The following is a 27,199-nucleotide window of genomic DNA, read 5'->3' as shown; positions in this document are numbered from 1 at the left end:
TTCATGTCCTTTGTAAAGTAAGACAGCTGGATGTATACTTTTGTTCTTTGTGGTTCTTAATCTTCAGCAACACAGGTTTTCAGCTCAGAGGAATATCCTAGAGCTTCTAGATTTTGAATTGTGGTAAATTGTAGCTTTGAGATAATGCAGCCCTGATCCCTCACAGTGTTTGGTGAGTCACTGATATTGTTAGGATATTTTAAAACCAATATATTTATCCTGCTGCATACCTTTAGTCAGGTGACTGCCTGCTTGTCACCTGAGCCCTTTGAGGCTGTCAGAGCTGTTAATAATTAACCACCATGATGACATTATGTTTGGGCTGGAAGCTAAAAATGTTGCCAGGGTGCTTCACCAGCTTTATAGTAGAGTGGTGAAGAGAAAGCCAGAAACTGGTGGTGGTTGACAGATGGCATGTGGAAGACTGAAGCATAGTGGAACAAGTTTCTATAATGAGACCAAAATTAAGAAAAACCCGCAGCACTGAAATAGTAGAACTGAGCCAAGAAAACAAAATGCATATCTACTTAGTATCCTTGGACTTATAAAAGAAGAAAAATCCATCTAAATAAAAGTTTATATTCATGGGTTTTTGTCTTATGCATTTTTAGAGACTAATAGCATAATATCCATATACTAATACAATACGGGCCTAACAATGTATTAATGTGTCACCTAATCGCATACTGCGGATCTTTTTTTTCCTCACAGCTCTGACAGCACGTAGCAGGTCATGGGACCCGTATGCAGGAGGGTCTACAGATTTGATTGGTCCCGTTTTGAAGCAGCTGTCCTGTGATTGGTGCTCTGTACTATTAATCACCCGTCCTGGCCTGTGATTGGTCATTCATCCGTTTCCGCTTCGCTAGCTTTTTGCGTTTTTTTTTCCTCGTCCTTCTTCCCGTTGAGCTAATCGGTTTCGGTCAGCCGCTACACCTGCTCGCCGTTTCTCACCGCTATCCTCCCGCAAACACAAACAACATGGATGATTTTGACATGCTGAACGCGCCCGCCGCTGGTAACGGTGTCGGCTCGGAGGAGGACCCCGCCGCCGCGTTCTTGGCCCAGCAGGAGAGCGAAATCGCGGGGATTGAAAACGACGAAGGCTTCAGCATCCTGGACAGTGGAGAGGTCCCCTCGTCGCTGGGAGACTCTGTCGGTGGGTGACTGCTGTTGGCCTCCGTCCGCTGTTAACACCGTGTGTGTGGTTAGCGCTGATCTTAACGGGGTGGGGGGGTTTGTGTGTGTTGTTAAATGTTAAACTGCTCCGGTGAAACCTTCAGTCGGTTCCTAACTGGACACCGTAGTCGATGCTATATTAGTGAGCTTGCTAACGTTAGCTGAGCTAGCATATTAGCCAGGTTTTCTTAGCTAGCGTTAACCTGTTCAACCGTCTCTAAAAGTGACACACGGACACGTAGAGGGAAACTGTGAATGATAAGTCAGTGTTTGTCACATGACTACCTAAGCTTTAGCTAGCCTTTCTACAATGAATGAAACTGATAACATCGGCTGTACCGTCCTGGGCCGTGTCATTCATTGCTTCCCATGAAGCTCCTGCGACATGTTGCTACAGCGGTGTTTGCCAGCTACTCTTACAGCCACAAGAGGAAACTGATGGGGTTTAATGACCTTTGGCCACGACTTCCTCAGTTCCTTGGAGCTGTTGCTCCGTTGTGGTTTAGCAATAGTAGTTGGTTAGAAGTGCTGACATGGTATATTATGAAATGTGTGTGTGTATGGAAATCTTGAGGATTCAACAGAAAAATAAAAGATTTCCAGTGAGCCATGATCTGATCGTTAGAGAGTGTTTGTTGTTTTCTTCCCAAATGTATTTAATCATGTTTGTGGTGTTGTTTGTCTGCTTGATTTCTAACAGCTGTTTTCCTTGTATCTTTGTAGATGGTGCTGTCAATGGAGAGCTTCATGTGGTAATAGTTCTTCACCTTGTTTTTGTTCATTTAAATTGTGAAATGGCACAATTCTCATGTCCTCATGTTTGTTCCTCTGTATTCTGTATGTGAATAAGGGAGCTTGGAGAAGCTATTAGTGCAAATGTACACACGTCACAGTGCCCAAACCAAACATCTTTGATCTTTTGATCTCTAAAGTAGAGCTTTTGCTTGCAGCCTCTTAAGACCTGTGTGTTTTTGTCTCTGCCAGCTCTGCATATGAATGTTGTCAGTACTCTGATGTTATTGTTTTGGTAAATGGCTAAACCATGCTGCTAAAGGTTCATTTGTTTCCACAATCTTTGCAGTGATTAAAAACCTTAATATTGCCATGTGAAAAAGTTAACAAGTGAACTGATGTGGTTAATATACAAAAACTATATATTTTTTGTCTTATACATCAATTCTGCAGCTTTCTCATAAAAAAATATTTGTGGGTACTATTTGTGGTGTGGAAACCACTTCTTTTCCTAGCACTGTAACATTGTGATTTCAGTGTTATCCGTAAAGGCTTGAATATCTGGCTGCTCAATCCGGTCCAACTTCCTTTTCCTGTGCTGTCATTGCAGCACTGCTGCCTTTTGCACTGTCAGGGCTTTCTGGCAGTGAGAGAAGCTAAACTGAAGTTGGACAAATTTGGTTTTAACATACAGCTGACTTAAGAGAAGAGATATTACATGCATACACGAATCAGGCCTATAAACTGGCTACAACACCTAATTTCAAATTTACTTGCAACTTTCAGACCATAGTGGGGAACATTAATAATTCAGGATGACAAACTGAATGTTTCTTTACTATATCTCCATTCATGAAGTAACACAGTTATCTCTGCCTAAGACCACCTCCTTTGTTTCTCAGGAAAGCAACGGTCCATCAGACGCCTATGCAGCAATCTCCAATGCAGACCGGCTGCAGGCCGAACCTGAAAGCCTACGCAAGTGGAGGGAGGAGCAAAGAGAGCGGCTGGAGTTGCTAGGTAAGCACAGGCCAGAGTATTTTTTTATAAGACAGGAAAGACTACTGCTTTCTGAAATCTTAAAAGTAAAGGTTGATATCCAAGTGTGAAGTGCTGGTGATTCAAAACTAGAAAGACTTTTTTCTTAGTATTTGCCCTGTGTGTAAAATGTGAGTTAAAGAACCCCCCCCCCCCCGTTAACAATCACTGCTAAACCAAATACAGTAATCCTTGGTTCTTCCTTATTCCTAATTTTCCTCCAATGTGTCTTGCCCGTCATTCATATCATTCTTCGCTGTTGTTCACATCTGCCTCTTCACTTCTTTATCGCTCTGCTCCTCTCCCTCCCCAGATGATAACTCTCGTAAGCAGGAGTCAGAGTGGAAGGAGAAAGCCAAGGTGGAGCTGGAAGAGTGGCACGCCAGGCAGAACGAGCAGCTGGAGAAAACCAAAACTAATAACAGGTACTGGCCTCATAGAGGGGTAAAACAAGACACAAGGAACAATGGAAATGAGGTTGGGCTAATATTACCACAAAAGCTGATAATGATATGGAGGATTCACAACAATCCACAGTCTTGAAAAAGGTTAACCAGTTCTTAAATTATAGCGGCAGTCTTGACTTCTGCCAGAGGTGAGCATATGACCTAATTCTAAGGGTTGGCTCAGTGTACAGTGAAAATAAATGGGTCCACGTCTTCAGGTTCCAGAAAGACCTTCTGCCTCAGCATCAGTCAGTACTCCTATCTGTCGTTAGCCCCAACCCTCCGGTTAGCGATTTATTTGTTGACACAAAGTTGTGGACAATAGCTTGAAATCCATCCTTTTTATTTAGGGGACAGCGTGGGGTGCTACAGTAGATGAGCAAAGAACCAGATCACCCTGATTTGATACGCACACTCAACAATAGCGTTGCAAAAAAAAATTAATAATAATAATACTGAGCCCTGTTGTGTGTCAGGTACAGTTTCAGTTATGTTGTTTCCCAGCACACAGCACTCAGTTTATTTAAGATTAGGCTAATAGAGTTCATGTAACAGCTAAAATTAGATCTTACTGTACAGTGGGGTTAGTCATGGTTGCTTGAAGTGTTTATATTATTATCTCAGATTTACTCAACCTGGTCATAAATTGGCAGAGGTGGATGAATAACATGTGTGTGCCAGATTGAGTTAAAATTGTTGGATCTCCTGACAATGGGCTGATTGGTTTAGCGACATACAGCCTACTGAGTGTGAGAGACAATCCACAGGAGCTCTTCACTGTAGGTTTGGCTCCTGCTATTTGTACTGTAGTGCAATGGCTAGACCTGGGTGGCATCAAGCTATTATTGTGTACCAGAGTATTTAGTAATCCCAAGGCCAAGCTTCTCAGTACCATGAAAAGAAACTAATACAGAGATGCTTTTGAGGTAATGTATTTTAGTGCACAGTGTGTGCCACCAGAGGTCAGTCTCTACTAGTGGAGTGGGCAGCTTAGCTGAGAAAGATGGCGCCTGCGAGTGGTGGTGAGAGTGTGACAGCACTAGGGAAGAAGAAAAACGCCTCTGCCCGTTTGGGAATATTTTGATTTAGATAAAGGTGAGCCAACCAACACTGATGAAGCTGTGTGCACAGCATCTACATTCAGCCCCCTGATACATTGGTATCCGCCACGGCAACAAGTGTCATTGGGTCCTTCATCAAGAATGTATGGAGGAAGGGTGCCAGTTTCCTATCTGTTCATTATTCTGAATGGGCTATAAGTATTTAAACACAGTAAGAGTTGTAAAAGTAGTCCAAGTACATATTAGACACAGCATTGTAGGGGAGACCGTGTCATACATGTTACAGTGACTTCTATCACCCGCAGACTCAAACTTTTGTTTAGTTTGTTTTACGACAAATACCGTATGAGACTGTTGTTTTCTCATATGGTTGTTAGACGTGCTACTATTTAAGCCGCAACACTGATATAATTGTGTCCTCCACCTGCCGCCAGGTAACTCTCCATTTTGAATTGCCAACGTTTCTGTCTGTTTCTCCTGCACTGTAATGTAGTTCTGCAGCCCTATTAATTATAAATTACCTACAGCCATGACACTACTGGCCACCGTGTGTTTGGTGGATAGGTGTTATAATCCTTTCAGATGGATGTTTTTTGTCTGGTAAAGAGAAAGAACTGGCATACTAATGTAAATGTCTGAGGTAGGGCTGCAACTAACATTTATTTTTTATCTATTTCTTCTTTTCCAAAACAATCACTTGGTTTACACTGTAAAGTGTATAGAAAAGACAGATCCCTATCCCCTTAATTTATCAGAGATCAAATTAGTATATTAAAATTGCATTGATTAAATTGCAGTAAAAATGTTAGTGTGGTTTTCAGTTATTCTCTCACTTCTGTAATTGGTTTCAAATGTGAAGAGCTCATGCTGTGTGCTGGATCAATTCAGTTTCATTCATACAGCATTAAATCATAAGAAAAATGATATCAGGACACTTTTCATATAGAGCAGGTCCAGACTGCACTCTTAACAATGTCGTCAGATCACCAGAACCCCGTAATTAAAGATTTCAGGAGGTGAACGCAATCAGCTGAGTGCCTCCCTGATCCTTTGAAACCTTGACATTGCATTTAGAAGGCCTTCCAAAAACCTGAGCCTCTGATTATATGCCGTAGCCTATTATTGTGTGGTAACCTATAATGCTTGTTTCCATTCTCTTCTCCCTTTTATCGCTGTCTCTCTTCTCTCCTGCCTTCTTGCTGCTCTGTCGTTTGGGCGGATGTTTGTCCAGGGTGTTGGATGAAGACTTCTACAAGCAGCCCTTCTCTGAGCTCATTGGTTATGTGTATGTTGCTCCAACTAACATCCTCCCTTTTCTTTTTGTTTCTTTTTTCTTTTGTTTTCTCGATTGTCATCAACTCCCAGCATCCAACCATTGACACCATATTCACTAGTTAGGGCTTTCCCTTCTGTTGCCATTAGTTCCATCTTTAGTTTTTATTTGTCACTATTTGGATTTCTAATTAATACACGTCATCAAGCTTGTAGTTATTTCTTTTTCTGTTTCAAATACAAACTGCAGTCATCATTTTCACCTCATATATCTGCATGTCATTTGTGAGTGGATGCCTGTCATGATATTTCAGTAAAGTGAATGACTGCATGCCACTACACACATACACATATACATACACACACACACACACACGCACACACACTGCTCAATTACATCCATGGAAATCAAATTCATTATTTCATAACTGTGCCTGTGTTGATTTCTCCTCCGTTATTCACATGTTTCCCTTCGAATCATTTCAGCAAAACATTTTGCCAATACATTTCACAAGTTTCTAACAATTAACACTTGCTTACATTAATTATATGAACTCTTGTTTCTACATAACACGTTATAAATGTGATTTTCCCCCGAATCTATAAAATATTATTCAGGAGTAGGATGCTTATAGATTTGTTTGAAGCAGTTGTGTGGTTATAATTAGACTTGGGTGTTTTGTGTTGCCATTTTTTGTTTTTTTTAAACTGTGACTGTTTATAAAATAAGATGCGATTCCACTGTACACAGTGCAGAGTTGACATTGTTCTTGGGGTTGGTTCCTTCCTCTCAATCTGTACGAGTCAAACCTCTCTAAGTACTCACCCTGACTTCCCATAGCCACTCACTCATGTAAAGACTAGGCCTATTTGAGGAATAGGATAGTGCCAACTAACCACACTACATGTGAAACTGAGGGAGAAGTTAGTTTTGCATGTGTGCAATGCAATTTGTGAAAGTTAGTGTATATTATTATCTGTACTCAGTAAGGAGGGATTCATAGTTAAACAGTATGCGTTAAAATATCTTTATATAGGTGTGTTTTTTTTTTTTTGTTTTTTTTTTCCCCATAGCCCTAAACAATAGCTGTTATGGGCTTTCTGTAGAATTAAGAAACTCCAGCTGACACCTTGTTAAGGTTCAGTTCAGAATATTCTTTTCATAAACCTACACATGACCTCATTGTCTCCACTGTCTATCTCCTCTCCTTCCTATTGCTAAATAAAATGTACAGCAAAGATTTTTATTAATAGCACCGCTGGTCATATCATGGCAACACAACTGCTTCAAACTGGACTGTGTTCATGCTTTATTAGAATGTTAGCTGCTCTGTAGCTACTGCTGTCCGACAGGATGACATGCTAATTTGCCTAGCTAGCTATCCAATAGCCTGAACTGTGCAGTGTTTGGTTTTGCTATCAGATTAATTGGGCATATATGGCTGTAAGCGTGCATTGTGGTGTGCACCTTTTTAGTTTTTTCTATCTTATTTATTTGAGATGGTTTTTGATTAGCTTGTTCGTTCAGCTGTTCTCCTTTTTTGAATATCGGCGTGTATTTAACAATATTTATTTTGTAACTTGATATTATTGTGCACATGCTCATGTTTGTCATGCCCCGAGGTAAAATGATTAGGGAACGAGATATTTTATTGTGTTTTTAAATAGTCTCTGTCTGATTGTTTTTTTTTATGTGCACACCTCAATGCAGCTTATGCACTGTATTGTAGTTATATGTGGGATTTACCCAGCACTGTAGGACAAACTGATATTCACCCTCTGCGGTGTTGGTGTAGAATGACACTGAATCACACCACTTCCTCCTCCTTTTATCTGGTTGGTTGTGAGTCTGTAATTCGGAACTCCTGGGGTCTCATTTATAAGCATTCAGTGAGAACAAATGGTGCTTTTCTGCTGTGAATACCACTTCCCACACAAATGTTGAGAATAAAATTTATAAATAAAATGTAACAAATCCAATGAACGCATCTCTGCACAGTGCATCTAAATATTATAATAGTATATTATAATAATGTAGTGAAATCAGTTGTGTTAATGTCTTAAGACAAAATTGCTTGTAGGTGATGTTTTATAGATCAGAGTATACAGATATGCTTGTGTTTGGACTTTTATAAATGAGACCCCAGGCCATAATGTCCTTCAGAATGTAACTGATATATATCTTTTACTCTTAACAAACCAAAGGCTGCACACGAATAATTTTTTTTAGAACACTTCTGAAGAAAAAAGGGAAAAAAGATTTTGCTTTTTGCATGCTGGCTTTCAACATCTGCATTTAGCTCATTTTCGTTGTCTTTCATTTCGTCCCCTCCCCCCTCTCTCTCTCTCTTCTAAATTCTGACTTGTGAAACTGTTTCTCCCTGTTTTCTTTTCCTATGCACCTTTAAAGCACACACATTAACCATCCTTGCTACCGCCTAGACCAGTTAAGTAAAAATAAAAAAACCCAGAACCTCCAAATACTTTATATTTCTGACAGGGGATAGATGAAGTTCTATATGTGTGTGTGTCTGTGTGTGTGTCTGTGTGTGTGTGTGTGTGTGTGTGTGTGTGTGTGTGTGTTAGATAATTGTACATTGCACAGATACCCAATTTACCAACCCAACAGTTAAATCCACTGCCTAGATAGAGGTTTGTTATAATGTCCCTTCTGTGATGTTGTGGTCCTTCTAGTCCCTTTTGTGTATTTGTAGTGGATTGTGTCAGTGAATGTTCATTGGCTTCTCATCCCCATTTTGCTTTGTGTACTGTGTTGTAGTTAGTAGCTGAATTTGTGCTTGCAGGTTGGGTGGGGAATAGAAGAAAACCCTTGTAACTAGAAGTATCATGGCAGTGGAATTATTACTAAGTTTGTGGGTGGGGTGCAATGAGGGCTTACATTTGTTTAGCCATAATCTGTGGCTTGCCTCTCAAAATGTCTTGTGATAGTGGCACTGATCCATTTTAAGTTTTGTCTCTTCTTTTCTTTTTCTTTTTTTACTTGTAGTGTAAATGTCCTTTTTTTTTGTTTGTTTGATAGATGGTCTCAAAACACCCCAAACTTCACCAAGAACACATTAATTGATCTGTTCCACAATTATGACACCTGGAATCAAAGTAAACTCATTCTTTGCCACACCACCAAATAGCCTGCTTTTCAGCCGCAGCACAGTGCATGGCAAAGGCGCAGCAGTGCTTCCAGCTCTTTTGGGTTTGGTTAAAAAAAAAACAAAAAAAAAAAAAAACTTGCCATTATTGTTTCTTTTCTAATCAAGGGCAAGTATATAGATGAGCTCATCATCCCTATACTTGGGTCTTGCCGAGTAAAGAGAACATTATAAATATGCAACCACAGGGGCAAGTTGAGGCAAACTCCGTTCCCCCAGTTCTATACAGAACTGCATTTTTAACCAACCAAAAACGCTTATCAGACCTTACAGTTACTTTGTTTAGCTTTGTTTGTTTTCTTTGTATTTCTCATCAGTGTTTTATATGTACCTCCCTTTTACTGTCGTGGAGAGTTGAAAATACAGGTGACTGTACTGTAATGTGTAAGCCGAGTTTGGGGGCATGCCACATAAAACTGTTGTAGCTTGTTCCTCTTTGTGGATTTAGAGACAGATGGATGTCCATTTCTGTGTGGTGGCTGGACTGTCCTGCCCTAAGGTAGACTCTGCTGAACCAACAAAGTCCCACCAAGCTAAAAAAAAAACAGGAAACAAATAAAAGACCTGTCAGTCATTAGTTGTATTGTAGAGATGTATGCTCAGTAATATAAGGGATTATTTCTCAAATGTGGAGGTCAAACTAAATTTTAACTTGAATTGAATCTACCTGACAAATGCCTCAGTCATGGAGCCAAAGAGGCACGACTGAGTTTTTCCCACCAGAACTCCTTTGGTGATCAGCAGAGGACTTTCTCTGGGCTGTACGTGTTCTTTGGTATATCTTACCTCTTCCTTCACTGATTGTTTTCTATTCCGTGTCCTTCTCCTCTCCTGTGTTGCATGTAGGGCGGCTGAGGAGGCCATGGTTTCAGATCTGGATGAGAACAACCCAGGCACAGAGTGGGAGCGGGTTGCTCGGCTCTGCGACTTCAACCCCAAGTCCAGCAAGCAGGCCAAAGATGTGTCCCGCATGCGCTCCGTCCTCATCTCCCTGAAGCAGTCCCCGCTAGTCCGCTAGACAGCCACGGCTGCTCAGGGCGTCATTCCATATCATCCTGTATCACCACACACCAAACAACCCAACTACCGACGTCCCACCATCTGTATTCTGAAGACAAGGGGACGTAGACCCCTTCTGTCGATATCTGTTTGCAATGCACAGCCCTGTGGAAGGACATAGCCAGTGGTCCTACCTTCATCTATTTCCTCCTGCCAGGGCTGTAGAGATTAACCTTGAAGCACCAGCTCACCATTTCCTGCCCCATGAAAGGTTTTCACCTGTGTGCACCTCTTTCACAGACCAATCAAGACCTTGTAATTCCTCTTTCCTGTCGTTTAACATACTGAGCTCAAGGCCTTTTAGATAGACACACCAGGTCTCATGTCTGTGGTATTGTGTATCACCTGTGTAAGGGTGGTGAGTTGGGACACTAAAAGGGAAGGGTTGATTTGGGCGTACGGCTACACTACAACCTGCTTCACATGACACCCCCCCCCCCAACAATATCATTCCAACGATGCTCTAACTCTTAACCTGTCAATCTTATGAATCCTCCTCTGACCTACGAGGTTTGATTGATGTTTAATTGTTTCATTCACCTCATGTTTTCCCGTCCTTCCAAAAAAAGTATCTTCAATTTTTCTTTGTTTTTTTTTTTTTAAGGACCAAACTCTTAAGACAAAACTCCAAATTCAGTGTGTGTACTTTGAACTGTGTGTAGAGCCTGCTTGTGGCATATTGTGTTAAATTTTCCAATCTATGCATTTCCTTTTGAAAAGCCTCTCCCCTCTCCAGTCAGGAAACTCAACAGTCCAGTCATTACAATAAATGTGACCCGTTTGTTTGTGTGTGTGTGTGTGTGTGTGTGTGTGTGTGTTCGAACTCCAACAGTGTGTGTGTGTGTGTATGTACTCTATGCGTGTACCTATGTACATATACAGAAGGCAATATATATACAGTATATAAAACGTTTATGTCACTGAAATTAGAAAGTTGTGGTTTTAAAGAGAACTAGATATTAGCCAGCTGTTGGTAGACCATGCGTGTTCATTGTCCATTTGATTTCAATATCAGTAAAAAGTGAATGAAAGTTGTCGTCCTGTCATTCTTAAACTGGATATTTAATGTTATTTTGTGTTTCAGGAAGTTAACTCAAAGTATGAGTGTATAAAACATATGAATTTAATTGGAACCTTAAAACTACATTTATTTGTGCCCACAAGGAGGTAGAGTAACTCTTCAACAGGCTCACAGACACACAGCCATGACATTGCACACAATCTGGTCATCTGACAAATTTAAGTCTAGTGTTTTTAAGCTGTCGATTAATTTAACAAACACATTAATTAATTGCACAATTTGTTGTAAGAGCACCACCCTCAGTGCCCCCTCCCCTTCATACAAAGTGTGTATTCTTCACACGATGCTTGTGGTAGATTATGAGATTTTCTCCTGCTGTAATTCAAATGATTTCAGTCCATGTCTTCTACTATGTGAACTGAAGTTTTTAGCTATCCAAATAGCCAAAGCATTAGTTACCTTCTCACTTACACTGTAAGTTATTCACCCACAAGTACTACAGTCCTGCAATGTAGACTGGCCAGGCCCTGTAGAGATAGTTTCGGAGTAAGGTAGGGTGTAATCCGTAAGTCATTTATCACTGAAAAAGGAAAAAAAAACATAAATCAATTTTTTTATCAAACAAAAAATGGGGAAAAAAACTAATCAAAAAACGGAAGTCACGTGGTTTCTTAACTTTAAACCGAAAACTGAAAACAAGAAATCCAAATCCGATTTAGTTTTTTGTTGTTTTTATTTCTTTTTGAAAGACCTGGCAAAGACAGAAGAGCGGAGGATAGTCCGGAAGCGGAACAGACGTAAAATATTTCAAAATAACATCAACTATGAACTACGATAGATAGATGTTGTTTGTTGCTTGTTGTTTATATCTATATATATATATATATATATATATATATATATAAATCTGTCCCCAGAGTAGTTCTTGTTTTGTCTCTCTCCAACCTTTCAAATATGTGTGTTTGAGGTCTAGTGACTGCAAAGGCATTACATATGATTTTATATTTATTTTACCTGTATATAGTATAATGAGCTAATTACAGAAATTGCCCAACATGCAACTCTCTATATAAGTGCTCAGACAAAGTAGTATTTGGCTAGGTGGCACTGTTGTGAAATGCAGTCCTGAAAGTGCGGCCTCCGGTATTGGAGGAATGTATTATTAGGGACAGAACTGGCCCTGGGCAAGGAGAGCATGCTGGACGTTTCTCATTAATTCAGAAAAACTGAGCTGAAAAGCTGATTCGTGTTTTGGGAGGTTTTCTTGCATGAAAAGGTATCTCATAATTATGACATAGTAAGTAATTAATTTAGAAAACAGAGCAGATGGTTTTTTTCATGTGAATGCAATATGCTTCTGTACTTTTTTGAGGTGGTTTGCATCCAAAATATTTACTGTCTTTTACGGGATTGAAAAGTGTCCATTCTCCCTTCTAGTCTCACTTACAAACGTAAAAAAGTAAAACTAGCCTACTAAGTCTAGGCTCTGAAAGCCTCTCACAACAGCCCCTGCACATCCTCTCCAGTAATTCTCATCTATTTCCCAACTATTTGCATTCTCTCAGATTTCTTCTCGCCTCAGCAGAGTTAATCCCCATGGCTCAAAATGCAAAGAATTTAATCTTGTCCTTGCACAAACAATAGTCACTTATTGAATTTTTTCTTTCCCAGCTACTTCCTCATAGCTTAACCTTCTCTTTAACCTGATCCTCATATGACCTTGATCTCTTTCTTTCTCTTTGGACTGGTTACACTTGAGTTCTTTTCCACAGTTTCTGCCACTACACATATCATCTAAACATTTACCACATATCCCCAGATTATATCTACATTGTCTGAGCTATTCAACAGTGTCTGCGCTGAGTGGGTTTTAATACTCTGTCTGGCAGGATCTCTGAATCATAAGTCAACATAACAGATCCTTATGTACTCTCTTTCCTGCATCTTGAATATTCAACAACTCTGTTATTCTTGAACTCTGCTTGCATCAACTGTATATGTGATACTCCATCAACCACACCTTTTACTGGAACTCTTCTGTTGAGTGGGAAGCATGATACTTGGTAACCAGCTAATCCTTATCGCCAATGCTATCTTCTGTTACATCTGTGACACACTCAACAATGATTATTCCACTTCTTTAAACATCAACTATATTGACATTGCCTAGTTTGTCATCAATCAAACTCAAGACCAGTGTCAAGGCCACCTTTTTTGAGTCCAAGTATAAGACCAGGACTTGTCAAGAGTTCAAAGAGCATAGGACCAGGAAGCCAGGCCCATCAGGCTCCAGCAATGGTGACATAGCAGAGAGGGAAGAGAAAAAAAGACAGTTAGTAGCACCATGCCAAGTTCCACTTAGTACACCATATGAATCATAAGCCATCTACAAACTACAAAGTAATGCAGGGTCCAATTAGAGCAGTAGGAGTATGGATAATAATTGTGAGAATATTGGTTTTAGCTTACTTTGATTGTGTCTTTATTTTGTGTCTTACTTTGAAGTGTCTGATCTTGTCACTTCGATCCAGCTTCTAGTATGAACTCACAGAGATAATCAGGGGATCAGACTTCTAGAGGCAGTTGCCAGAGGCTTCAGAGCGGACGGCGAGTATGCCAATATGCAAATTATATGCAAACCACGCTCTACTTGCCCCCCCTCCTCTCAACGCCAAAACAGTGACAGAAAGTTGAAACTGAAAAAAAAAATTTTTAAATCTGTCACTGAAAAAGGAGTGACATGAAGAAAAAATCTGAAGATTGTCATTGAAGAATACAAAAAAATCCCAATAAAATAAGATTTTAAGATTTTAATTATTTTAATTTTTTTCAGTGCCAATACTTGTTTCAATGCCAATACAACTGTTTTCAATACAAATGTTTCAATGCCAATGTTTCCTTTTTCAGTAGGTAGGCTACTGGTTTTGTTTTCAATGCCAATTTTTTTTTTGGATGCCAAATTTTAAAGTCACCGTCCTGGCTCCATACAGTTACTGTCTTCTACTGGATTGAAAATACAAGTTTTTACACACCATGTATTATGCACACGCAAATATATTACTAGGCAACGCAGGGGTTGTTATTATTATCACAGGTGTGGCCACACTCCCCCACGCTCTTTTCCACAGTGTCCTCTGAGTGCAGTGTCTGCTCCATGGTTACATCTCACGGCTGCAGAACACACAAGAGCAGCTTTTTCTCTGCTGCAGCCACTGATTAATCACCTCTCTTCTATTCCATTCTCACACAGTTTATCATCCCTTTTCCTAACAATAAAGACAGAAATTGTTTAAGTAATTCTTCTCAGTATAATGCAGGATTGTCTCTTCAATATCCACATTGAATGCCTTTTCTGCTCTCTCTCTCTCTCTGTCTCTCTCTCTCTGTGTGTGTGTGTGTGTGTGTGTGTGTGTGTGTGTGTGTTCACCTGTAGCCAGCATAATATGTAAATTGTGTGGTTGTGGGGGCGGGATCGTTCAAGATTACTATAAAAGGCATCACCTGACACATCATCTGCCCTTCTGGAGTGAATTCACTGTACTTCACCTATCTTACCTGCCAAATTGTGAGACTCCTGTTTTCCTATTCACTCATCAGTAAACATCATACATCACCAGAATGCCTCTGCAGTTTGAACTCTGTCCCGGGAGAATGATCGGGGACTCCCATCCATGCTTCATCATAGCTGAAATTGGACAAAACCACCAGGGAGACATTGAAATTGCCAAGAAAATGATCAAGATGGCAAAGGTAAACATGTAGAGGAAACTGTGCCTATATAGAAGAGAGAAATGGTTAAGAATATTGCTTTGTACTTTAAAAACTAACCCAGTGTCTTCTCAGGACTGTGGTGCTGATTGTGCCAAATTCCAGAAAAGTGAATTAGAGTGCAAATTCAGCAAGAAAGCTTTGGAGCGCCTGTACACATCAAAGCATTCCTGGGGCAAAACCTATGGCGAGCACAAGCGTCACCTGGAGTTCAGCCATGATCAATACAGGGAACTGAAAAAGTATGCAACGGAGATTGGTATCTTCCTCACCGCCTCTGGAATGGATGAGGTAAAACACTTTTAATTCACAGCCCAGGAAACAGGCAGATTGAAAATTGGTGGTTTTTCTAGGGGGGGGGTTTTTTTTTTGGTTTTTTTTTTTTAAGGGGTTTTTTTCCTTTTCTTTGTCGCCAAGTGCTTGCTCATGGTGGTACTGTTGGGTCTCTGTAATTAATGTTTTAAAGAGTTCGGTCTAGACCTGCTCTATTTGAAAAGTGTCCTGAGAGAAATGGCATAAAAAAAATAATAATTAATTGAATTGGTTTAGATTTCATTCCACTTTAAACCACAAGAATAGTGTAATGAATAACAGCAATAATTCTTGTTATTTAACCTATATATGTTTTGATTTGTTTCCGTCCATAGCTGAATTACTAAAGCAGCACATGTACCAATACTATTTTTATCACAGGCATTATTTCACCTGAGACACTGAAATACTCAACAGCAGAGTAACACACAGTAAGCTTGTGCTCTAATTGTGTTGATTTCCATAGATGGCTGTGGAGTTCCTCCATGAGCTGGATGTGCCTTTCTTCAAAGTGGCCTCCTGCGATGCTAACAACTTTCCCTATTTGGAGTCAACTGCAAAAAAAGGTACGAGTCTGTGTAGGTAGTAACTTCAAATTAAAGAGGCTGCCAGAGCTTTTGTTGTCCTGGAAAATGTTGGATTAGTCATCCCTCTTAAATCCAAGCTGAAAGGTTAACAGACAGAAGTATCTGTACAGTGCTCCTTTTGTTGCAGTGTATTTTGTTTTTGACCACACCTAAAAGCAATAATGGGTGTGGTCAATGGATCAGAAGTTGTTGGTAAAATAATGCTATTCATCTCTTTAATGCGGATTTAAGTAGGCAGGATTATGAAATGGGGCACAGATGTTGGCCTCCAGGCTGGGCTAATGTTGACTGAGCAACAACCCATGTGCCCTATTTGGCAATATCATCCAACTGCAGCCACAAATGAGCCTTAAGGCGCTGGGGGGGTCCTGTTTTCACTGACTGGAACGCCCCCTTCTTCTTCACCTTTCTTGCTGAACTGTAACTGTCAACATCCGGTTTAATATAACATTCGCTAGTGTTTCTCAACAGAAGTTTCAAAATAAGATCAAGTAGTCTGTAAATGTATTATAGAACTAATGTTATCAAGCTACGCCATCTACAGAACGTTAGTCCAATTACATCTTAATATGCTTACATTTACGTGTAGGACTAGTCTATATTTCTACGAGTTGTTGAGGACATCGAAACCCAGTAAACTAATCTAGGATCTATAGCGCTGCGCTTGCTTTCACCCAAGTAAATTAAAACTGACAACAATTGCATTGTTTAATTCAATGTTCTGGTGTTGTAATTATCTACGAGGTTTTGCAACATGGCCCACCCATCAAAATAAATGCTTTTATTCTTTTGTACGTCGTAACGTCGTACTACGTAACGTTACTGAACGGAAAAACCAAGGCAATGATTTCCTCATGTGATTTGACATATAACACGCTGTAATTCAAACTAAATAAACGTCCATATCCAAAATCGAGATCACTGTGATTGTTTTCTGACTTCAATTACGTCTATAAAATCTACTTCACTCGAAATGTACTACAATAGATGAAGTCGGCGTTTCTTGCCCGCACAGTATCCATGGTAACCACGTGACTGCAAAGTATGAATTGCGATTGGTCGATGAAACGCTACCGGAACGCTTGTGTCATGACGGGAACGCCCAAGCCGCAGCTGGACCCTTCTCCTATTTGACTGAGCTTCCCCTTTGGAGGAAACATGTTTTACTTTTTCTGTTGTGATTGCATGAAAATGTTTGCATCCTGTCATACAATACCGTCTTATATTATTATTATTATTAAATCATTCTATCACAGATGTAGACAGAAGGCTGGGATCTGATGGTTTTGACTGTATGTATACTTTGTTCAAGTGCTGTAGAAAAAAATATGAATTATATCAAAAAGAATGATAGCATTTTGCTGGCACTGTTTTATTGTCTCTGGAAATTTTAGAGACAGAAATCTGCCAGGCATTCTTTGGTATTCATTATTGGAGATATGATATATGAGTACAATCAAATACTACAATTCCTTTAGTATGATACAGTGAAGTAGGCCTACTGTATATTACATTTCCAATTACTCAAATTTGCAAAATCTCCGTATACACTTTTAGTTTACATGATTTATACAACATCAATCCGTATCTGATTTCAAAGAGGTAACTGTCAATGTGGTTTTCACTTTATTTGTTTCAAAAATGTTTCCTCAAAGTTGTTTTACCAGGCTTTGTTAGACATGCTCTTCATAACAAATAATTAAATGAATAACCGTTGTACCCTTTGGGCACCCTGGAAGCTCACCTGGTAGAGCTGGCACCCTATGTACCAAGACTAGGTCCTTACTGATGGCCATGGGTTTGAGTTCGACCTGTGGCACTTGTGCAGCGTGTCTTCCCCCCCCCTCTCTCCCCTTTCTTGTCACTCTTCAGCTGTCACTATCTATTAAAAGCAATAAAAGCCTAAAAAAATGAGACTAACTAGAAATAATTATCACTTTCTTTTTTAGTATATTTCTAGGGCTTTTATTGCCTTTATTGTAGTGACAGCTGAAGACAGACAGGAAAGGGGGTCAGAGAGAGGGGGGATGACACGCGGCAAAGGGCAGCAGGTCGGAGTCAAACCCTGGGCCGCTGCAGCAAGGACTCAGCCTCGGTACATGGGTCGCCAGCTCTACCCACTGAGCTATCCGGGCGCCCCAATTATCACTTTCTTAAAGTTGACCTGCAAAAGAATAGGGGGACGATGTATCATCAGTCATGTTACCTTTGTTACCCTATGCAGTATGGTGGTTCAAATATTCTGTCATGACTGAGGGTATAAAAGATTTAAAATAAAGACATAAAGGTGTACTTGTATGTAAATATATCCAGGGGTGATGTATCCTCTGACACAAGTCATATTTCCCTCTATCTTCATCTATGTACCTATCTGTCTGTGCCAGGACGTCCCATGGTGGTGTCCAGTGGGATGCAGTCCATGGAAACGATGCGCGAGGTCTACAAAACAGTGAGGAAGCACAACCAGAACTTTACTATCCTGCAGTGCACAAGCGCCTATCCTCTGGACCCTAAGGACGTCAACCTCAGTGTAATCAGGGTAAGATCAATAGAATAGAACATAGAAGTGTCTCCTCCCAGTCGATCATCATGTCGGCTGACTCTTCCCGAGTGCAGTAAAATAAGCAAGGGATAATTATGGGGGTATTTTTTTTGCAAGTGAGAGATTTGTAAATGTGTACACAAATCCGTCAATGCAGACATACATATTAATGGCAGTCTAAGTATTTGCTGGAAATACAGACAAGTCATCGGTTACAGTTCAGGCAGGACTCTCAATCAATCCCTCTCACTCCTCTCCATTTCACATCTCTCCTGAACCCCCAGTGTCTTTGTCATCCCCCAGATCCCTGTGGTTAAACTGCCTCCATCCATCTCGGAGGCTGTGTAGTGGCTTGTGTGTTACAGTTGCCACATCCTGTGGTGTTCAGAAGATGAGGCACTGAAGGATTACGCTCAGTGTTGTAAGATATATTTACAAATTAAAAGGTGCAAGCAGCGATAATCAGGCCCTCGCAGTTTACGTGTTTGGCGTGCTGCGGTCGTGTCATGCACCAGCATGTCATGTGTAGGCCAAGCCATGGAAATGCCATGTAAATTTGATTGTCAAACAAGGCTTACTTCCTGTGTCCAATAGGTGACGTATGAGTATGACTGAACATGGGCATGTGTTCAGGGTGGGACTCTCATCAGACGTGACATTGTTTCATTGACAGTGGACCATGTACACTTAAGTTATGAACACACAGGCTGATGCATCAGGCTAGGAATATTACTAGGTATGTTTGCTATATAGAAAAATAGCCAATAGTCTAATTACACCTTTGAATATATAAGAAACAATTTACAGTTTTACAGACAAATTACCTTTTTGTTCACACATACACCCACACACAATATTAAATTAAACTATAAATTAATGTATGAAATATTAAGTAACTATAAGTTGCTTTAATACAATAAACACTCATATTGAAATATATGTATATATATAAATGAAATAATAGTATAAATGTAACTCTTACTGTACGTTTTTCAAAATTAGCAAAGACTTCCCTGCCAAAGTGCAGTGCATAGATAATCCACCAGAGGACAGATTGTCAGATTGAATACAACAGTTTTTCAGTTTTTCTGAAAGAGCAGTCGAGGCCTTTCTCTAACTAAAAACACATCTCACACACCCTGAACAAGCTCAGCAGGTACATTAAACCCAGTGCCTGAATGGCATGTTAAATTACAGTGTTACATAACACTTAAACATGCTTTGTTATCTCTGTTGTTAGAACAGGCACTTGTCAATACAAGACTGACGTAACCAATCCCTTTAATTGTTAAATCATGCCAAGGAGTCCTTGGCAAGGACAATATAGTACGCCTTGCCAGACCGCAGTTTTGGCACTGCCCTTGAAGACCAGTTAGACTGGAACTGTGTCCTGTCTCAAACCTCATGTCTCCCTCCATCCCTCCTTTACTAAACAGTCCCAACCCAACCGTAAAGGACAAAGACACTGTGGAAACAGTGTGTGTGTTAATACTGAATTGTTTTATCAATGCATATCATCAGCTGGCAGGATTGTTTTGCAAATGAGAAACCTGTGGGTGTGAGTGTGCTTTGGAGGCATCCATGATTTTTTATTTTTTTGTAATGCTTTCTCAGGTGAGCCTCCATGCTATGTTCCCACAGTTAAAGTGCAATTATTTTAATCAGCTCAATTCATTAATGAACTCCTAATTGGGGTTAATGCAAGTTCTGTTGCACATGAGAAACATAGATATGAAGCAGACTACGAGTATTAGTGACAAATATATTTTTACTCTCTCTGTCTTTTCCTGAAGGAATACCAGAAGGAATTCCCAGACATTCCCATTGGATATTCGGGACATGAGCAGGGACTCTACATCACTGTGGCCGCTGTGGCGATGGGAGCAAAGGTCGTGGAACGTCATGTGACCTTGGACAAGACCTGGAAGGGAAATGATCATGAGGCATCCCTGGAGCCCTCAGAGCTGTCAGAGCTGGTCCGAGCCATCCGACTGCTGGAGATGGCGATGGGATCTCCTGTTAAGCAGATGTTACCCTGTGAGAAGAACTGCCATGATAAGGTTGGTTGGACTCATTTAGATTTAGATGAAATGTATCTGACTTCATATCACTAACAGGTCAGTCATTGTCATTGCTTACCAAGTATCAGATTGAAAGCTTGTTTTAGTGACACACCTTAAACCTCAATGAAGTCCATATTTTGAATCTTAATGTTTTGTGGTATGTTGTCCAACAAGCCCAATTGAAGCATCCAGTTTCTATTAAAAGATCAACCTTTGTGACAGTCAGTTTGGCAAAAACTGAGACGAGATGATGATAAGATGGACACGTTAGTTTGTTCCACTGGAATGTTAAGTGTTCAGTATTGTTTTATCAGTGGTTTTGTGTCTTTCTTTCCTTTTCTTGCTCCAGTTGGGCAAGTCGGTGGTGGCTAAGGGGGCCATCCCCAAAGGCACGGTGCTGAGCCTGGACATGTTTGCAGTGAAGGTTGGCGAGCCAAAGGGCATCTCTCCAGAGACTATGAATCAGCTGGTGGGCAAGAAGATCAAAGTGGACGTGGAGGATGATGACAGCATCTTGGTAGACATGATAGAATAAAGGATCCTCCAGAAAGGTTGGGAGAGAGAGGCACATAGACAGAAAGACAGACTGACAGACAGACAGGGAAATAGAACAAGAGAGAGGGAAACAGGTAGATGATGGACAGAGATAAACGGTGTTGCAGTGTGTGAACAGAAAGAGATACAGTACAGAGAACAAAGAGAGGAACAGAGGATTAGGTCTATGTGTTTTTGTGAAAAGGACTTTTCACACTGTACTCAGCTCATGGGTAAAAACATTCTTCCCCTCTCCAGGCTTTCACACTGGCGCAAATCTGACACACCCTAACCCCGACTTTAGCCTAATACATGATGGCCCTGCTTGACAATCAACTAAAGACAGATCTAAAGGATGCTAGTGTGTTTTAAAGCTCAGTGTGAACTGTATAGCCCTGGGCTTATGGGTCAAATATGCAGTGTGAAAATTCCTAAAGAGAAAGACAAGAAGTTTGATAAAGAGAAAGAGAGGTGCAGTTAGAGAAAGGCAAATTACATTGAAGGTGGACAGCTCTGAATAGGTCTCCACATGATGAAGATCCAAAGAGGGTGTGTTGGTGTGAAATGTTACCTCTAACTGCCTGTAAATACAGGGCGTAGTGCTCAATTCAATTCAATTCAGAAAAAGCCACATGTGCATTCTCCATGATCTGATGTCAAAGCTTGTTAAATCATCCAACACTGACATTTTTGTCAATGTGATGTCAATAACAATGTTTTTTTCACATCACATCTGTGCTTATATTACCTGGTGGTGTCAGCTGTGTTGGCATCCCTGTACTGTTTGCTTTCTGCATGCTACAACTCCTCTCCAAACTGAGAAATGCTCCATGGTACAACATTTCTGTCAATGGCCATATTTCTTACATGTGGTATGAATGTCATCTGTATTTGGAATGATCTGTCCCTGCCTCATTTTCCCAGCAGTTAATAAAAAATAAAATTTTAAGGTGATGTGTATAAATAAGCAGCACGGTAGTTAAATGCAGTACCTACATATATACAGTACATATACTGTATTTGTGTGTATGTTGATAATGATGGTGTTGGGATTACATCTACAACTTTCATTCATGTAAGTTGCCATATGTGGCCCTTAAATAGTAATCCATGTCTTTAGAATGGTAATCTTATTGAATCCTATTGATTTGTGCCTTCAGTGTGAATTAATGTCTTCCTCATCATACTCTTGCATCCTTATTTGAACTAATTGTCTTTTTCTGTTTGTGGTGGTCGATGTGTTCTTTTGTTTCTGTATGTCAACAACTTCAAATGAAGATACAATAAAATAAAAAAAACAATTTTATTAAACAAAATAAATGTATGCTTTTATTTTTAAAGGAAATCCGGCTCTTACGCTACAAACGCGGAAGTGGTTGCACATCCTGGATGCGATTTTACAAATCCTACTATGGCCATGCCAATGCTGCTTTCCATTTGTCTCGTGAACTCGGAACCCGAGTTGGAAAGTGTAAATCTCGCAGCTATCTCGCGTGATTTCACCGAGACACACCCCCTTTTGGTTGGAATTTCAGCCGTCCAGCTCGGGGTGCCTCAGGGTACCCCGAGCTGGACGGGGGGGCACGTACGACCCGCAAAACAAAGATGGCAGCGCCCATATTAAGATGTATTTTCTTTGTATTTGTACTATGTTGGTCGTTTTAATGTCGATCTTAAATGCTCTTGCACACTTGTTTACATTGCTGCTTTAGTCCGGTCACCAATTTAAGCATTGCACGGTGTTGCTGTGCGTGCAATACAATGTAAAGTTTTGTTTTCGAGCTGGTTTGCTAAATAGGCTAATGTAGCTAACAATAACACTAGCCTGCCACTGCCCCTGGTGGCCCCTGGAGGCCCCTGGTGGCTCGAGAAAAACACAGCCACAGCACTTGTTGAAATTGAAATAGGCGAAAATGGCAAAATATTATTGAAATATAAGACTTGCAATAACGGAATTACTTGAAATGTTAGTGTTTCTGTAGAAAAACGTATTATTATTTCACATTGAGCTTGTTTAGATGAGCCACAAACAATAATAACACAGCTGCTGCACTTCTTTCCGACTCGTAATGCCCGAAGACAAAATGGAACGGAAGTGGTACAAGCCAGGCAATTACGTCACGTTCTCGCGGCAGAACAACTCGGGTTCCGAGTTCACGAGACAAATGGAAAGCAGCATAAGTCGCGCCCTATGCCTACCTCTGATTGGCTTACTTCCCTCCCCCTTTCCTTTTCTCCCCCTCTGCTCTGATCCTAGTGTCTGCCTTTCCCCCTGTCTTTCTTTGTTGACCTTTGTTTGTTGTTGTTTGTTGTTTGCCTTTTCAATTCTAACCTCCCCCACCACTTGCCCTAACCCTAACCTCTTCTCCCCTTGTCTAAACCTAAAAACCCTAACCCCTCAGCCAGCCCTGGACCTTTGACCCCTCACCTTGTTGAGCTCAGCCAATCAGAGGTAGGCATAGGGCGGGACTTGGCGTGGCCATAGTAGGATTCGTACATTAGCATCCTGGACGTACAGCACGTTAACTCATCCGGGTCCGCTTATCCAGGCTCAGTTCGCGGCTCTCTGTCCTGTTTTCTGCTAATAATCACTTTCACTGGTTGTTTGTCGTTTCCTTTTTCTTTGAGCAAAATGTCTTTAAAGTTTGAGCTGTGTCCCGGTATTGGTCGCACCGTTGTTAATTTTATAAGAGCTAAGAAACTGTTTTAGTGAAAATTACGACTGAGCCATCGCAACATCCAAGTGATTATCAAAAAAATATATAAGAAACAATTAAATACCTTATTTTCCACTCTTAATATACTAATGTAAATAGCATTGTGGTAGGCACAAATGCAGATTACACAGAGAAATGCAATATAATGACAACAGGGATTTACAGATAAATTACCTTTTATTCTGCCTTTTATTCTGATATTCTGCTGTCTGACTTTCCCAGAAAGCAATTTAGCGTCTAACGCCCACACACATACACACACACACACACACACACACACACACACACACACACACACTTTCAACACAATATTTAATTAAACTATAAATGAAGGTATGAAATAGTAAGTAACTATAAGTTGTTTCATTACAATAAACACTCATATTGAGTAACAATAAATGTTATTATTACTGTAAGTAATAATTAGCAAAGACTTCCCTGCCAAAAACCTGATTAATGCAGCCATTGCACCCGCAGTGCACAGATAATCAACCAGAGGACAGATTGTCAGATTGAATACAACAGTTTTTCTGAAAGAGCAGTCGAGGCCTTTCTCTAACTAGAAACTCATCTCACACACCCTGAACAAGCTCAGCAGGTACATTAAACCCAGTGCCTGAATGGCATGTTAAATTACAGCGTTACCAAATACTTAAACATGCTTTGTTATCTCTGTTGTTAGAACAGGCACTTGTCAATACAAGACTGACGTAACCAATGCCTTTTATATGGTACACTTAAAATCATGTGATGGAAAATATTAGTAGCCTTGACAGATGTTGCATTGTCTATTTTATTCCACAGTTTGGCACTACCCATGAAGACCAGTAAGACTGGAACTGTATCCTGTCTCGAACGTCATGTTTTCCTCCCTCCTTTACTAAACAATCCCAAACCAACCACGAAGTAGGAAGAGAATAGCACAGTGGAAAGTCTGTATGGTTATATCAATGGATATCAGCTGCCAGGATTATTTAGCACAGTGGTTCTCTTTTTTTGGCCAGTGCCCCCTGATCTATTATCCAGGTCCCTTACTGCCCCCCATAATAAAAGAAGGTTGCTTAAAATTGCTTAATATTAATGTTGATTATTATTACGTCTATAATTATGATGATCATCATAATACAAAAGAATAATGATCAACATTAATATCCAGGGAATATACATAGCTATAGCCTATATCACTATCATCAAATCCCCATGGAGACCACAAACAGCCGCCAATCAGAAACGGCTATAAATTTGACATTCAAATTTCAATTAAACAACAGCCAACACAAAATGCCAAACAATAAGCTAAGATATCTTATTAATTGTTCCAATGAAGGACCTGTATGAATTACTGCTCAACTACTGTAGATACATTGTTGGGAAAGTAAGAATCAAACTGGTATTTTCCTTAAGAGCGGGTAACACTAACCATATTTGACCGGCATACTGCCCCAACCTGGGGTCAGGAAAGTGGCCTGGAAGGATTTTCATGTCGGCCCTAATCATCCTCAGGTGTTCAATGTAAACGAGGAGACATATGTCACATAATGCAGCATGTCACTTTTTGCCGTTAAACATGGCAGAATTAATTTAGCAGATTTTTGAAATTTTCAGGCAACTTAAACCTTGTACATGTAAATGTTGGGGGTATTTTCTTTCACTGATAGACGTATTAAATGTGTTTAATGAAGACCTTAAAGTTAGTGACGAGTTGAAGCCGTGTTATAGCTGCAGATAAGTTGTTTATTAAGGCTGTATAGTTTGTGTTCATACCCGATGGCCATGTTGCGTTTCGTGCAGTAACGCCAAAGCCACTTGAATTGAATAGTGCGTGTGTGTGTGTGTGTGTGTGTGTGTGTGTGTGTGTGTGTGGGCGTTAGACGCTAAATTGCTTTCTGGGAAAGTCAGACAGCAGAATATCCCTCTTCTGAACGTGTAACCACGTCGACAACACTGCGTTTACGCTGTGTCGTTGAAATAAATCAATACTTTCAAGAAAAATAAACTCCTCCACGGGTAATACTAAGAAAAAGAGAGTGTCAATTTTAATAAGTTTACGCCACTGATTACATTTTACAGATGATTTTCTGACGTCCGGTTGGCGTGAAGGCAGCACGGAGCTCCGTCACAGACAGCTGAGATAAATAAAGACAGTTGCTGCTATGGAAAACATACATCGTCTCTTGTAGTCGCGGTGGTGTAGACTGGCAGGTTTTAATGTTACACATTATTTTGCAAGAAGTTGAGAGTTTTACCTTGTCTTGTTGTCAACCTGTGGTGTAAACTCGCCTTAAACATAACGCCCCCTAAAGAAACAGCTCAACGTCGCTTTTACTGCTCCAAACGCCCCCCGACGTTGTCTGAACGCCCCCTGCTGGGGGGCGGTACCATAGACATTATATAGACGCCGCATTGACTGCTGCCGCCCACTAGGGCGGCGTGCCTACAGGGCGGCCATCTTGGAACAGGGCCACTCGCTCCTACAGTGCATCCATAGACATATAGACATGTATACATGTCTATATGTCTATGGATTACATATATGGAGGAATGGTGTTTCTACACAATAAAAGTGATAATAAATCGCTCAGTTGTCAAGCTATTTCACGAGGTTTGTTTGTCAAACGTCAGACAGACAGACAGACAGACAGACAGAGATAGAACGAAAAGAACCCAGAAAACGTTCAGGTGTGTTCAGGTCTTTCTTTTAAGCATTGCATTTGAAGGGTATAATAAATTTAAGTATATATATATATATATATATATATATATATATATATATATATATATATAATAATTATTATTATATTGTTATTACTATTCTTATCATTATCATTATGTTATTATATATATTTTTTTATTACCAGTATTGTTATTATTGCTATTATTATTACCGGTATTATTATTATTGCTATTATTATTGCTGTTATTATCATTATATTATTATTATCGTTTGGAAATCGGTCCAAAATTCAGCGAATAATTCTACTTTGAGATTGAGGAGTACCTCTGCCTCTGCTAGCCCTGTTCCAAGATGGCGGCGCTTTAGGCACGCCCCTCCACAGTCGATGTGGCGTCTATGTATATATGTCTATGGGCGGTACCACCCCTGTTGAGTGAGAAACCTGTGGGTGTGTTTTAGTATGTGAGTGTGCTTTGGAGGCATTTGTGATTTTTATTTATTTTTTTTATATTTTATTTTCAAATTTTTCAGGTTTTATGTAAAGAAAGCACAGCGACAGAGAAGAAAAACAACAACAACAACAACAACAACAGAATAACACAGAACAACAGAGCTGCCAGATAAAATTAAAAGTGTGTCTTGGATGAATGTAATATTGCTGTCATCTACATGGCCAGGTGTTACAAAAATACAAGTTGCAGTACGGTCAAGAGCACATCTTTACAGAAAAGGATTACATATCTGTCACAGGTTTCTTTACTCTCTGGTTAAACAAGTAGGCAGAGTCAGAAGTTCAATAAGGCGGTTTATTAACAGGCAGATTTGGTAAAAACAGACAGAAAAAAAGTCTTTACCAGGGGTCCAAAAGCTGTCCAGCCAATCTCTATTTCTCCTTGACTGCAGGTAAGGGGGGGACAAGGTGGAGTTCAGCCAGCGCGTCCTTTGCTGCTCCTGTTTCTTCTCCGCTGTGTCGGTTGGATTCCCCCCGGGCCTCGTCCTGCTCCGCTTCCTCCATTTTATCTATTTG

General features: G+C 40.2%; 2 protein-coding genes across 4 annotated transcripts; both read left to right on the top strand.

Moving 5' to 3' along the window:
* The first annotated feature begins 880 nt into the window (after window positions 1-880).
* Window positions 881-10,985, top strand: clta (clathrin, light chain A). 3 transcript variants are annotated; one of them, XM_051385183.1, is made up of 7 exons: window positions 881-1,159; window positions 1,903-1,931; window positions 2,814-2,931; window positions 3,263-3,374; window positions 5,688-5,741; window positions 8,139-8,174; window positions 9,742-10,985. In XM_051385183.1, exons 1-7 carry the CDS (start codon window positions 982-984, stop codon window positions 9,911-9,913), a joined length of 699 nt encoding a protein of 232 aa, XP_051241143.1. In that variant the 5' UTR covers window positions 881-981; the 3' UTR covers window positions 9,914-10,985. The 3 variants fall into 3 exon arrangements, with proteins under 3 accessions (XP_051241143.1, XP_051241144.1, XP_051241145.1); XM_051385184.1 differs by lacking the exon at window positions 8,139-8,174 and having other exon boundaries at window positions 882-1,159; XM_051385185.1 differs by lacking the exons at window positions 5,688-5,741; window positions 8,139-8,174 and having other exon boundaries at window positions 886-1,159.
* Window positions 10,986-14,482: 3,497 nt separating this feature from the next.
* On the top strand, window positions 14,483-22,101 carry LOC127354884 (sialic acid synthase-like). Its single transcript, XM_051385180.1, has 6 exons — window positions 14,483-14,725; window positions 14,819-15,034; window positions 15,522-15,621; window positions 18,027-18,181; window positions 19,978-20,244; window positions 20,597-22,101. The coding sequence occupies exons 1-6, from the start codon at window positions 14,594-14,596 to the stop codon at window positions 20,780-20,782; spliced, it is 1,056 nt and encodes a 351-aa protein (XP_051241140.1). The 5' UTR covers window positions 14,483-14,593; the 3' UTR covers window positions 20,783-22,101.
* Window positions 22,102-27,199: the final 5,098 nt, after the last annotated feature.

The sequence above is a fragment of the Dicentrarchus labrax genome, unplaced genomic scaffold (genome assembly GCF_905237075.1).
Source record: "Dicentrarchus labrax unplaced genomic scaffold, dlabrax2021, whole genome shotgun sequence".
Lineage (NCBI taxonomy): Eukaryota > Metazoa > Chordata > Actinopteri > Moronidae > Dicentrarchus > Dicentrarchus labrax.
Note: the sequence above shows the minus strand (reverse complement) of the source record. Positions and strands in the feature narration are given on the sequence as shown.